Source organism: Malassezia vespertilionis, chromosome 9 (assembly GCF_029542925.1).
Source record: "Malassezia vespertilionis chromosome 9, complete sequence".
Classification (NCBI taxonomy): Eukaryota; Fungi; Basidiomycota; class Malasseziomycetes; order Malasseziales; family Malasseziaceae; genus Malassezia; species Malassezia vespertilionis.
The window spans coordinates 73,450-86,036 of NC_079255.1; the positions used below are offsets into that span (position 1 = coordinate 73,450).

The 12,587-nt window shown below is 60.7% G+C and overlaps 3 protein-coding genes across 3 annotated transcripts; 2 read left to right on the forward strand and 1 right to left on the reverse strand.

The window, feature by feature from the left end:
* Window positions 1-59: 59 nt before the first annotated feature.
* On the forward strand, window positions 60-9,335 carry MVES1_003814 (uncharacterized protein; the record flags this gene model as incomplete). Its single annotated transcript, XM_056208624.1, has 1 exon — window positions 60-9,335. The coding sequence occupies one exon, from the start codon at window positions 60-62 to the stop codon at window positions 9,333-9,335; it is 9,276 nt and encodes a 3,091-aa protein (XP_056064599.1).
* Window positions 9,336-9,430: 95 nt separating this feature from the next.
* MIF2 (mitotic fidelity of chromosome transmission- protein) lies at window positions 9,431-11,275 on the reverse strand (the record flags this gene model as incomplete). The annotated part of the gene is made up of 1 exon (XM_056208625.1): window positions 9,431-11,275. One exon carries the CDS (start codon window positions 11,273-11,275, stop codon window positions 9,431-9,433), a length of 1,845 nt encoding a protein of 614 aa, XP_056064600.1.
* Window positions 11,276-11,341: 66 nt separating this feature from the next.
* Window positions 11,342-12,546, forward strand: MVES1_003816 (tRNA-5-taurinomethyluridine 2-sulfurtransferase; the record flags this gene model as incomplete). The annotated part of the gene is made up of 2 exons (XM_056208626.1): window positions 11,342-11,920; window positions 11,947-12,546. The coding sequence occupies 2 exons, from the start codon at window positions 11,342-11,344 to the stop codon at window positions 12,544-12,546; spliced, it is 1,179 nt and encodes a 392-aa protein (XP_056064601.1).
* Window positions 12,547-12,587: the final 41 nt, after the last annotated feature.

The window sequence follows — 12,587 nt, forward strand, 5'->3', positions numbered from 1 at the left end:
TCCACGTCAACGGGCCAAGTGCGCCGGGCGCCGAGATACAGCACGTATTGAACGCCACGATGCCGGATGCAGTGGGCCTATGGTGGCACTGGATGCTGTTTGCGTCCGTGCTGCTACTGGTACTACTGCTACTGAATCGTTTCTTGATCCCGTATGTCGTCAAAGCCGCGCTTCGTGCGCGCGTCGAGATAGGGTATTTCGGTATATTTAGCGTCCACGATTTGCGCTTCTTCCGCGATGAGCAGGTGCCGATGCTGGAGGTGCAGCGCATCTACTTTGCGCTGCACATGCCCGATATTTTGCGCGGGCAGCGCAAATCGCCCTCGCGGTTCCGCCTGCTCTCGCTGCGCCTCGACGGAGTCCAAGTGCGCGTCACGCCAAAAAAGCACGATCCCGTGCGCGAAGAACACGCTGCACAGAGGCGCGAGCACGACGAAGAAGAGAAGGCGCACGCACAGTACGAAGCGCGCCTGCATCGCCTGATGCAGGCGCCGCAGCACAGCGAGGAAGAGGCCAAGCGCGAATCGAAAGCGGAGCGCGCGCTGCGCTGCGTTGCCGTGTATGCGCAACACTATGCGATCGTGATTGCGCAGCACATTGCCGCGCTGCTTGCTGCATTTATTGCGCTCGAAGTCGCGCGTGTCCGTGTCGAGTTGGTCGCACAGGACATGTGCCTCGAGCTTGCAAACATCCAGCTCCAGGGCGCCGCGGCCATTTCCCACACGCGGCGCACCACTGCTGTGCTCACCGGCATGGCGCACCTCCGCAAAGGGCACCGCATTTCGGACGGCTTTGACGAGCTGTCGCCCCTGGACGGCTGCAATCAAGAGCGCGCCAAGTTCCGCCTCCCGTACGGCTATGCCCATGTGTGTCTAAGCATCGATGGCGTGCGTCTTGTGCAGCGCAGCGCGCCGAGCAATGTGCTTGCGCTGCTGGAAAGCGCGACGCGCCTCAGGGCCGACATGCGCCTCGGCCAGGCCTTATCGCGCGAGCAGCTGCACCTCTCGCTGGAGCTCGCCGATACCGTCGTCCATCTCGGCGCACTCCTCGATATCCTCGCGCGCATTCCCAAGCGTGCGCCGCGCCAAGCGCCGAAAAAGAAGCCTGCACGCGACCCTGCGATGGCCAAGTTCCTTGCGCGCCTCGCGACCGTCTCGGTAAAGCTCGGCACGCTCAAGGCGCGGTACGCACTTTCCACGGACAAGGACAGCCCCGTGCTGATCAGCACCACGCTGCGCAACTTTTCCGCACAGCTCGGCGACAGTGATCCGTCCGAAGATGTGCACCAGGCGTGGTTCGGCGCGTGCGGCGTGCGGGGCTACTCGTCGCTCACACACGAGCACACAAAGCACCAAGTGCCCGTCCTGATCGAAGCGCGTCGCGTATTCCGGTTTGTGCTTGGGCTCGAGAGCATCGAGGCGCGCATGCACACCATGGTGGACGGAGAGCAGCACAACGCACTGCTCGGCAGCGCACGCGGCATCGACATTTGGGCGCGCAGCTCCTACACGCCCTTTGGCATTCTCGCCGCTGCACAGTATTCGCAACACACGCAGCTCTTTTTTAGCAAGGATCCCAACGAGCCTGCCGGGGCCTTGTATTTGCAGATCGGAAAGATTCGCGGTGCGCCAGATACAGGCACGATCCACCGCCTTGTGCACGGCATGCGGTGCCATGCCTCGACACCGCGCCAAGCGCCCAAGCCGAAGTGCACGCACTTGCCAACGCTCCCGCGACTTGCTTTGGTCGTGCACATCGACTCGCTGCACTACCTCATCCACCGCAGCAAGGCTGCGATGCATCCGTCGCCCGAGCGCAAAAAGGACGCTGCGATCCTTGTCTTGTCTTTGCCGCGCATCCATGTGACGTTGCAAGGCTCGTACGAAGAGCGCATACACGAGCATAAAGACCAGTGGCGCACGCAGGCCGCCCAAGACGGCGAGCCGCCCACGGACGCGCCGGATCCTTGGCCGTGCGAGGCGTACCCTCTGCTCTACCGCGCAGACTTCCAAGCGGGTCTGGACTCGCTCGATCTGTACCTGAGCAGTGGCAAAGCGTCCCACGGCGCAGAGTCTGCCAATGCACACGACGATATTCTGCACATCACCACAATCGAGCTATGTGCGACCGTGCGCGTCCCTGCCGCCTACGACGTGTCGACATGGCAGCCGCAGCTTGCGCTTGAGCATACGTATACACGTGCGGGTCTCTATGTCCACCATGTCGATGTGTACCTGTACCAGGCATACGTCCTCGACGCCATCAGCGCGCTCTTGCATGCAGCAGTGCCTGCGCCACAGGACGCGCCGCAAGGCGAAGCAGCGCCGCCGCCGCCGTGCGCGGAAAAGAAACGCCCTTCGATCTTCCAACGCCTTCCGCCCATCCAGCTCGCGCATGCTGGTGTGGGAAGCGTCGCGACGTACCTGGCGGGCAGCGATCCGAAATACAATCCACATGTGCGGCGCGGCCTTGCGATTATGCTGGGCCAAACCACCTTGGATTACGCACGCAACGACCCCCAGCAGCACATGCCGCTTGCAGACAAAGATGCGCGCACAGCGCTGCGTCTCCCCGAGCATATTACCAACAAGGTGCTGGGGATCACCGGCCAGCACGGAAGCGGCGCTGCGTGCACGATCGTGCAGCACAAGATTGTGCTGTACCCTGTCGTGGACATGGACGCGGTGCATGCGTTGCAGAAGGGCGAGCAGCGAGAAAAGTTTGCACAGGCCGAGGCCGACGCTTGGGAGCGTGCAGAAAAAGGCACGCGGCAGCAGCAGGGGAAGGCAGATGGAGAGGAACACGGTGTTGAGGCGAGCAGCCAGGACAAGGACAGCAGGCCGCCTGCCTATATCCCGTCGCAAGACCCGTGCGACCTCCCATCCGTCGCGCCCCACTCGTCCAACGACGGTACCGACGCCATCGCCTCGCAGCCCACCACGACCGCACCTGCAGAGCGCGGCGAGAAGCAAACGGGGCTGGCTGCATCGGGCACCCAAACTCTCCACGAGAAGGGATCCGCACCGTCGTCCCAGCCCGAGGATGCGTCCCACTCTGGCACCGTCAAGCCACCGGCGGTGCCCCAGAAAACGCCGGATCCACAAGACCATGTATCTGGCGCCTTTGCCGCGACAGACCTGTCCACCAATCCATCCACTGACAAGCCGTTCGATGCGATATACGTGCCAGACTGGTGGTCATTTGACGATGCATACAAGCCGCACGTCCGTACCCAGCGCCGCTCGCCGAAAATATGCCAGCTGAGCTTTGCGTCCCACTTTTTCCACATCCCCAAGGTCGCCACCTCCGTGTCCTTCCTGCCGCCCGACGCAGCGCACGAGGTGCTTGTCAGTGCAGAAACATGCGGGACCGTATCGCTCCGCATCCGCCTCTTGAACACCTACTGTGTTCTGATCATGATTGCCTCACTCAAAGCCATGCTTCCCAAGCGCGACAAGCACAAAGAGCGCACGGCGACCGACACGCCGGCGCACCCCGTCTCGAAAGAAGGCGTGCCGCTCCCTGCGAATAGTAGCGGGGCTATACCCGGGCAAGGCAAGAGGCGGGCTTTCCCGTGCGTGCAGCTCTGCGTTCTTTGCCCCAGACTGCACCTCCACGCCGACCTGCCCGAAGAGCGCCGCGTGATTGTGAGCTTGAGCAACACGTCCTTCCGCTTCCGCTCGCCACATGGCATCCGCGTCTCCATCGAGCTCCTCCGCGGCGTCGTACCGAGCGCGCTTCCTGGCCGGGACGAGCAGTGGGAAGAGGCTGCGCAGCTGCGCCGCCTCGCCGTGTCCTTTGGCGAGCAGGCCAGCGCGCCCAAGACCATCTTTATCACGGGCGACTGCCTGCGGATCCGCATCCCGTGCGGCTACTATACCAATGCGCTCATCCAAGCAACCACTGTCTCCTTCAAGGCCACCAAGCAGCTCGTTTTCCAGTTTGTCAAAGGCGGCACAGGCAGCGCCATCTACCCCCACCCCGAGGCGCCCAAAAAGCTGCCCAACATCTCGCTGCGCATGCGCATGGCATGCATCGAAGGCGCCGACAATCCGTTCGACTCGCGCATCGCGCTCCTCTATCGCACCGGCTCCGACGAGCAGCTCATGCGCCTGGAACGCGAGCGCGTCTTGTACACACAGGCCGAAGAAAAGCGCCAGCAAGGACCGGACGGCGCAGCGCCCGTGGACGAGGCGCTGCAGCGCCTCCACCAGCTCAACGCGAGTCTCTGGATCCACCGCTTCAAAAACGCACGCAAAGAGCGTGGGCTGCGTGAGATCGAGCTGCTCTCCTACATCCACAAACGGATCCCCGACCCAGCCGAGACCTCGGACGATCCCCTTGGCGTCGACGTCTTGGACACGCCCGCGATGCCGCCGCTGGTGCGCATGACCATGACGCAGCTGTGCCTCGACGTGAGCCGTCCGAAATCCTTTTCGCTGGACAAGACGCACGAGTTTCTGCACGAGCAGGCGGGCAATCCCGTCGAGGTCGAGTACACCACGCTGATTCCGCTCCACCTGCACTGGCGCATGTCCGAGTGTGTTGTGCGCCTGCGCGACTATCCTCTTCCGCTGCTCTACATCCCTCCCGCCGCCACAGACCACACCAATCCCGGCGCGCCGTGCTTTGACGCGGAAGGCGATATGTGCATCGCGGAGCGTCTTGGCGACGACTATTCTATCCGCCATGTGCCGGCGACCATTGTGCCTGCGCTGCAAGGACCGCAGGACGCCAAGGAGCACGGAATGCTTGTCCCCAAGAGCGTCCTCTCTCCCCAAATCTACGGCCAGCTGAATGTAGACGTGCATGCGAAGCAGCCGACCATCTTTGCATGGGGCCAGTCGATGCAGCCCGCCATCCAGGACCTGATCCGCATGTTTGACGGGATAACAGGGCCTCCCCACGACCCCTCGCCCAAGCCCGGGCCGTGGGACAAGCTCCCTTTTATCTTCCGCGGCGCGCTCTTGCTCAACTTTGCCGGCGACGTGCGCATGCACCTCAAAGGATCGCGCGATCCCTACCGTGTCGATCCCGACGGCGCGGGCTGGGTCATGTGCTGGCGCCAAAACGTGGAGCTGCGTCTCGGCTTTGCGAACAAAGACAAGGAGTTCCTGCAGGTGATGAGCAATGTCCATCTGCTCGCCATCCCCCGGCTCGCTACCGACGCCGATCTCCGCGCCACCGGCCTCTACGATGTCAATCCCAGCCCCCGCGCGCTCATGGACGCGGTTCTGCACCGCCACGACGTATGCGCTGCGCAGCCATTCACCAAAGTCGCCTGGCAGCTCAACGGCGGCGTGCGATGGGGCATGGGCCTTGTGCCCGAGCATACGTGCACCGACGAGACGTGCGAGCGGGACCCCAAGTGCAAAGGCAAGCCGTTTTACCGCCAGTGCCGCTTCTTTGGCCGCATTCCCCACTGGAAGGTGATGATGCGCTCCTACGAAGGGCTTGCCAAGCTCCCGGAAGACAAGCGCACCGACTCTTTCCGCGGCTGGCGCTCCGACTTTGTACACCTGTCCTTGTCCATCACCGCCACGGGCGACCGCGCCATCTCGATCGAGGACCGCGACTTTTCCACGGCGCCCGCCGCGCCGTGCAGCGATCCCGACGATCCCATTGCCCCCGGCATTCCCAACCTGCAGCAGTCGCGCCCGAACCTCGATCCAATGCGCCTCACCGGCGCGAAAAACTGCCTGTACGTCACGCCGCTTGCGTGGGACCACTTTAAGGCTTGGATGGCGCTGTTCAACAGCGCCCTGAGCCTGCCCATCCGCCAGGGTAGCGCGTTTCCCCAGATTATCGGCTCGATGCGCTCGCCCAAGTTCGGCAGGCACCTCGGCACGGTCAAGTACCGCTTCAACATTGCTCCGCTCTACGTCACCTCCATGTATCCGCAGCGCATGCGCTCCGATCTTGCGCAGGCGCGGCGCACGTACGTGGGCCTCAAGGCGTACGCAGGCATGTTTTACCTTGACATGCACCAGCGCATGCAAGAAACTATCCACGAGTCTCCTGGCGGATTCAAGCCCTCCACGCGCGCGTTCCACAAGCCGTTTTACGAGGCCGAGGCCGACATTGCCGACCTCCTTTTGCACTGCATCGGCGCCCAGTTCCGCGAGCAGTTTCCGCCCTCCCCCGAACTTGCCACCGACAACGACGACCGCTTTGATTTGTTTGGCGAGTCGTTCAACGACTCGCACGAGAGCACCGACGTGGATCCCCTGTACGACCCCCTCGACTTTGTCGAGATGGACAATGTGCCGCTGATGGACACGCCGCCGCGTCTGCGCATCCACCAGCTGCTCAGCATGACGCGCTTCAACTTCCACCGCAGAGTCGAGCTCGACTTGCGCTCCAGCCACGGCGAAGAGCGCCCGGTAAAGGAAACCGAGTCCAAGTTCGGACACGAAGATACGCATACGTGCCTCATTGGCCAGTCGTTCTCCGTCATGACCAAGCACCTCGACATGTGCAAGGACCGCTTGACGCATCTTTCGCAATACTTGTCGCACCTCGAAGCGGAGCATGTGCGCGACATGCCCGACGAGCAGAAAGACATTATCCGCGACAGGATGGCGCTTGTCAAGCAGGTGTACAAAGGCCTGAAAATGCACTGCGACGGCATCGAGGAGCACCGCCGGGAGAAAAAGAAGCTGTTCAGCGTGCCCCAGCGCGAGTTTGACCATCTGCACCACGCCTTGGCCACCGGCGAGCCCATTGACAAGGAAATGCTGCAGCACAAGGCGGTGTTGGGGGGCTGGGAGCCATTCAACAACCAGTATCTCGTGTACAAGCCCCTCTTGGTGTTTACCAACCAAACGCGCGACTTGTTTATGCGCTACTATACCAGTTTCCAGCAGTACCGCTCCTTCTTGCAGCAGCTCGGCGTCTCGGAGCAGCGCCACATCCAGACGCTCCTCGAAAAGAAGGCCGCGCTCCTTTCCGAATTGGGCAAGCACGACGACTCAAGCAGCAACTCCAACGAGCTCTTCAGCGAGCTCGTCGGCGACACGATCGAGATGGCTGCCGACCACATGGGCCTTCCACACCTCGATTTCGACGACTTTGGCGCGCAGCAAAGCTCGCACGCAAAGCCCAACGACGCCATCTCGGAAGAGTACTCGGTGCGCGAAAAGAGCATCTGCTTCTGCGTCCAGCCCCAAGCGATTCTGCACTCGCAGCTCGGGAGCAACAGCACGCTGCTCCTCCAGGCAGACCAAATGCGTCTGCGTAACTACGCCGTGAGCGACGACAACTTTGCCAACAACGACAAGAACAGGAATGTGCTGCACCGCAACTTCTTTGGGCTCAAGAGCCTCCAGTGCTTCCAAATCATTCGCCAGGACGCAGAGCTTGGCGAGGGCGAGATCGACCAGATGCGCATGTCGCTGCCGTCCACGATCAAAAACCCGCACCTGGACCCCAAGCGGTTCAAGCGGATTGTGGGCGAAACGCACGCGTATGTGCTCTTTGACAAGCACAACCAGCTCCGCATCGACGATCCGTCGCGCCCTGTGCTCGATGCTAGCCGCACCAACGATCCCAACGTGGCGTACATTGACCACAAGATGGATTTGGTCCGTGTGTTGTGTCCCAAATTTACCCTCACCGCCGACACGGAGCAGTACTCGGCGATGTACTTTGTCGTGACGGACTTGCTTCTCCACCAGGACCCTCTCCAGAAAGAGCACGCAGAGCAGCGCGACTCGATCGTGTACAGCTACAACTTCAACAATCCAGCCTTGGCCGTGGGCCTTGTCTCGTCGCTCCAGGCGCGTGTCCATCACTTGCTCACCGTGCGAAAGATGTACACCATCAAGTTTTCCTTGCTCAGCGCCGAGGGCCAGGCAGCGTATCTGCAAATCAGCGCCGAGCTTTTGGACAAGTTTGAAGAGCTGCGCGTGATTGAAGATGCCATGCGCACGGCTTATGCGTACGTTCGCGACAAGGAGAAACACTTTGGCCAGGTCCTGCAGGGCCTCGCAGACTCCATCGAGTGGAACATGCTCGGTTCCTCCGACACGCACGCCGATCCACTCATGGCGCGCCTTGCGCTCAGCGGCGTTTCTTTCGCGCGCGTCAATCTCTCCAACGGGACGTCTACCAACAGTCTTTCCCTCGCGGATGTCGATGTGCGCAATGCACACCCCACCGCCTTCTTTGAGCACATCATCACCAAGTACGCACCCGAGAGCCGCGAGCATTACATGATGAAGCGCCGCATGTTCTTGAGCACCACATGGCTCCTTTTGCCGCCCTCGGCTGGCGTCCGGATTCTGGACCGCTTCGAGTTCCACTTGCATCCATTGCGGGTGCAGTTGGAGCGGAAGGTGGGTCGCCAGATTATGGACTATCTCTTTCACACACACCGCGACCAACAGCAGCGCGAGCGTGCAGAAGCGCAGCAACCGGTCAAGAAACGCAAGTCTTGGCTTGCGCGCCTCGTCCATATGCACACCGACAACAATGCACTCGACTCGGACTCGGACTCGGACTTTGACTCGGACACAGAGACAGAAGGGCGTACCGTGAACGACGTCCATTCCCAAAAAGAGTCTTCCATGTCTCACCACTCGCAGCACACGGCCGATACGCCTGGCGCTTCAGCCATCTCATCGTTTGCGCGCTTGAACCGCTGGGAATTGGACGACACTGAAATGGCTGCGCACGATGCTGATGCTGTGCGCGAGGAAATGTCGCGGCGTGCGACGCAATATGCATCCTTTATCCAGGTGATATTCAACGAGATTATCGTGTCTTTGTCTTACAAGGGCGATGCCGAGCACTCGCTCACGAATCTGTACGACGTCGAGTTCCAAACGCACAAGCTCGAGTACAAAAATTTGCTTGGGTCCTTTGGCAACTTGGCCGACGCGCTCAAGAAGGATCTGATCCGGATTGCGTGGCACAATCGCCGCTCGTTGCTCAAGGGCGTTGTGTCTACAAACAACAAGCGTCGCAATACACTAAAGAAGCTCCGCGCAAACCGCCTGAAGAAATACGGCGGATCCGTAGCCGAGGTGCAGAAACGGATTCAGGAGATCAACGAGGAGGGCATAAATGATCTGGGGCGTGTGCTGGAAGAGGCAAGCCAAGGCGCAGTGACCAATGATACCGAGCCATCCGAGTTTGTTTCGAATTTCGCCACGCATAGCCCGGCCAAGGTGCCGCAGAATACGCCGCACCAAGTGCCACAGGGCACGCTGAACGAAGCGGCTGCTGTGGCGTCGTCGGCGCTGGACGATGCCGCGTCTGCGCCTGCCAGTGAGCACACGACAGAGGCCAAGCCGAAAAAGGGCCGCCTGCGTCGTTTATTGCACCTAAAGTAGCCGATAAAAGACAATACATCCCATGCGTAAACGCTGCTCGGTAGAATTCCTGTACAGTGCGCATTTCGGTATATCTACTTGGTATGGTGCCGTCACTACCAACGCCCCGACGATCGATGCGAGCGCCGCGATTCGCGGCTTATATCGTATTCCTCGTCGGGGTCCGAGTCGTCGGGCGCAAACTCGTCTTGGGATGGGGCTTCTTCCTCGCCTTCCCCTTCCTCCACGTCTACATGCTCCTGCCCGTGAGAAAACACTGGCCGTCCTTGGTGCACGACCGTAGTCAGCGGCGCAGACAAATTGCGTGCCTGCGCAAAAAAAATCCGCGCCTCGTTATCGCCAACGTTCCTAATATTGTACATATTCTCTTTCGGAATCAAAAACATGCCGCCCGACGCAATAACAAACCGTGTCCTATGCACCATGACCTCCACAGCTCCTTGAAATACAAAAAAGGCGTAATTGTTGTCTTTGCTGGGCTTGGTCGGTTTCTCGCCTCCCCCAGGGATAACAAGCACACCAGCAGCCATAAACTCTCCAAGACTAAACACCTTTTCATAGAGAAACTGTTGGTTAAACGCAGGGCGGGGGCGCATGTCACTGGACGTGCATGCAATGCGCATCGTAACGTCCATTCCTTGGTCCGCGTCGTAAACTTGGCCAAATGGGTCCGTCTCTTCGTCCATGCCAGGCTCAGCATGCCTTGCAGACGACACTGCGTGCTCTGTGGGCTGCCGGTGCAATGGCGGCCGTCCAGGGCCTTGGTAGCCTGCAGGTTTCGGCTTGAAGCGCCGCATTCCGGCAAAGGTGCCTTCGTCAGGGCGCCGCGGAACGCGAACGACTTCTTTGAGCACCGGCGCCACCATACCAAACGACAGCAGCGGCGCATTCTCGTTTGCACCTGTGCGTCCGTACAATGCACGCTCGCCGCGCCACCAATCGAGCGGCGGGATACGATGGCGCTTTCCACGGCGCAGACCATCTGGAGACTGTAGCTGCCAGCTCGGCGGGTCGTGGATTTGCTCGACAATCTTTTGGGGCGCCATTTGCCGGCCAGGAGGACGGCCTGGCTGGCCGCGTGGGCGGTTCGAAGCAACGTACGCAGCGCCGGAAGAAGCGGCACGCAGCGTCTCGGATTTGCGTGGCCTGCCGCGCCCTCGTTTCTTGGGCGGCGGCTCGGGCATCTCTTCGTACGCATCATACTCCATCCCAGCGTCTGATGCATCCACATCCGGCATGGCCAGCGGCGTCTCGTCGCGCAAAAATGGCGGCGCTTGTGGACTTGCCGTGTCGCGCACCGAGTCGAGCGAGGCAGGATCGCTGTCCAATGCACTCTGTGAAAAGGATTCGTGCAAAAACGACGTTCCACCGCTCATATCTGGCATCGGCGCTAGCGTATCGCGACGCAAAGGCACAAGTGTGCGCTCACTCCGCGGTCCGAGCCAATCTGCATCCTCGCGCCAATCGTCGCGGTCGCGAGCGCCCGACGCTCTTCGATCCCATCGTTCTGTGCTATCTGCCCTCCAGTCCTGTGCTGCACGCATGGGACTACTTGGCACATCACCCGCCAGTCCTGTGAGGTCAAACGTCCGGTCGGCGCCGTCTATGCTCGACTCCCACATCGACGCGTCCGCAGCGGGGATCGCCGAGGTGCGCGAGACTTCTTCACGGGCAGGCTCAACGCCTGCAGCCCACGCCGAAAGCCGCTGCACCCGGTCGTCCCAAACTCCGCCTTGGTCGTCTTGGCGCGTCTTTGCGGAGACGACTGTACTTTCCGACTCCTCGTCGGAATGGTCCATCCAATCGAGCACACGCTTTGACTCTGCAAAAAATGCGTCGATATCTTCATTACCCTGTGAGTCTTTACGCACGGCACCAATGCGTAGGCCCGTACGGGACCCAAGCCCTTCCTCATGGAAACGGCGCCGCACGGTGCTCATGGCAAAAGCACAAGGCGCGCGTGCGTGTTGTTGTTATAATCACGTGACAACACCTTGCCTTGCGCCATGACGCGCGTGCCGCAGTGCTTGCGCCGCTTCTCGACGCGCGTGCGGCGCGGCGATACGGTAACGCTCGCCATGTCTGGCGGAGTGGACTCGAGCGTTGCAGCTGCGCTTCTTGCGCGCGAAGATGTGGATTTGCGCGCGGTATACATGCGAAATTGGTCATCGCTCGACGAAAGCGGCGCGATGCAGCCTGGGAGCGGCGGCGCTATGGGCTGTGCGTGGCAAGAAGAGTGGAACGATGTGCAGAATGTGTGCAAGCATCTTGGAAACATTCCTGTTGAACTGGTAGATCTTTCGCGCGAGTACTGGCACGACGTATTTGCGCCGGCGCTCGCGCAATGGTCCGACGGCGCGACGCCGAATCCTGACGTCGCATGCAATCGCTCGATCAAGTTTGGCACGCTAATGGAACGCATGCGCATAGGACCGAATGCGTGGCTCGCTACCGGGCACTACGCAAGGATTGCATGGCGCGCAGACGCTGAAATGCACTCCTCGGCGTATATCCGGCGCGCTTTGGACGCCTCCAAGGACCAGTCGTACTACCTCTCCTCCGTGCCTTCGGAACGCGTGGCACAGGTACGTTTGCTTGCTACTCACCCCAGAGCATCTTTCCGCTAGGCGACTTGACCAAAGCACACGTCCGTAACATGGCACGTGCTTTTGCCCTGCCGACGGCGGAGAGGCGCGAAAGTATGGGGCTTTGCTTTGTAGGAGAGCGTGGGAAGAGCACGCATGGTTTTGCGCGTTTTCTCGGTGGGTACGTCGAGGGTACAGCTGGCCCGTTGCTCGACGAACATGGCGATTACATTGGCAAGCACGATGGACTGCACACATTTACTATTGGGCAGCGGGCGCGTGTGAGTGGATGCAAGGAGCGATACTTTGTCGCGCGCAAGCACCTTGACACAAATGCGATTACCGTCGTCCCACGTGCGACGCACCCCATGCTGCAGTGTAGTGCACTGGAGACGGAGCCGTTTGTATGGGCGGCGTCCGCACCGAGCCTCCCGTGCGCTTTGCAGGCGCAGGTACGGTACAGGCAGGCTGCGGAAACGTGTAAGGTATACGCTGCAGGGCACGGTGTGCGTGTTGAGTTTGCTACGCCCGTGCTTGCAGTTGCGCCTGGACAAGTCGTCGCATTGTACGACGGCGATCTGTGTTTGGGCAGCGGAGTGATTGGGCGTGTAGATACGTTGGCGTAGTGGCTCTGTACCGAGCAGATACCCTTTAGATGTGCATACCA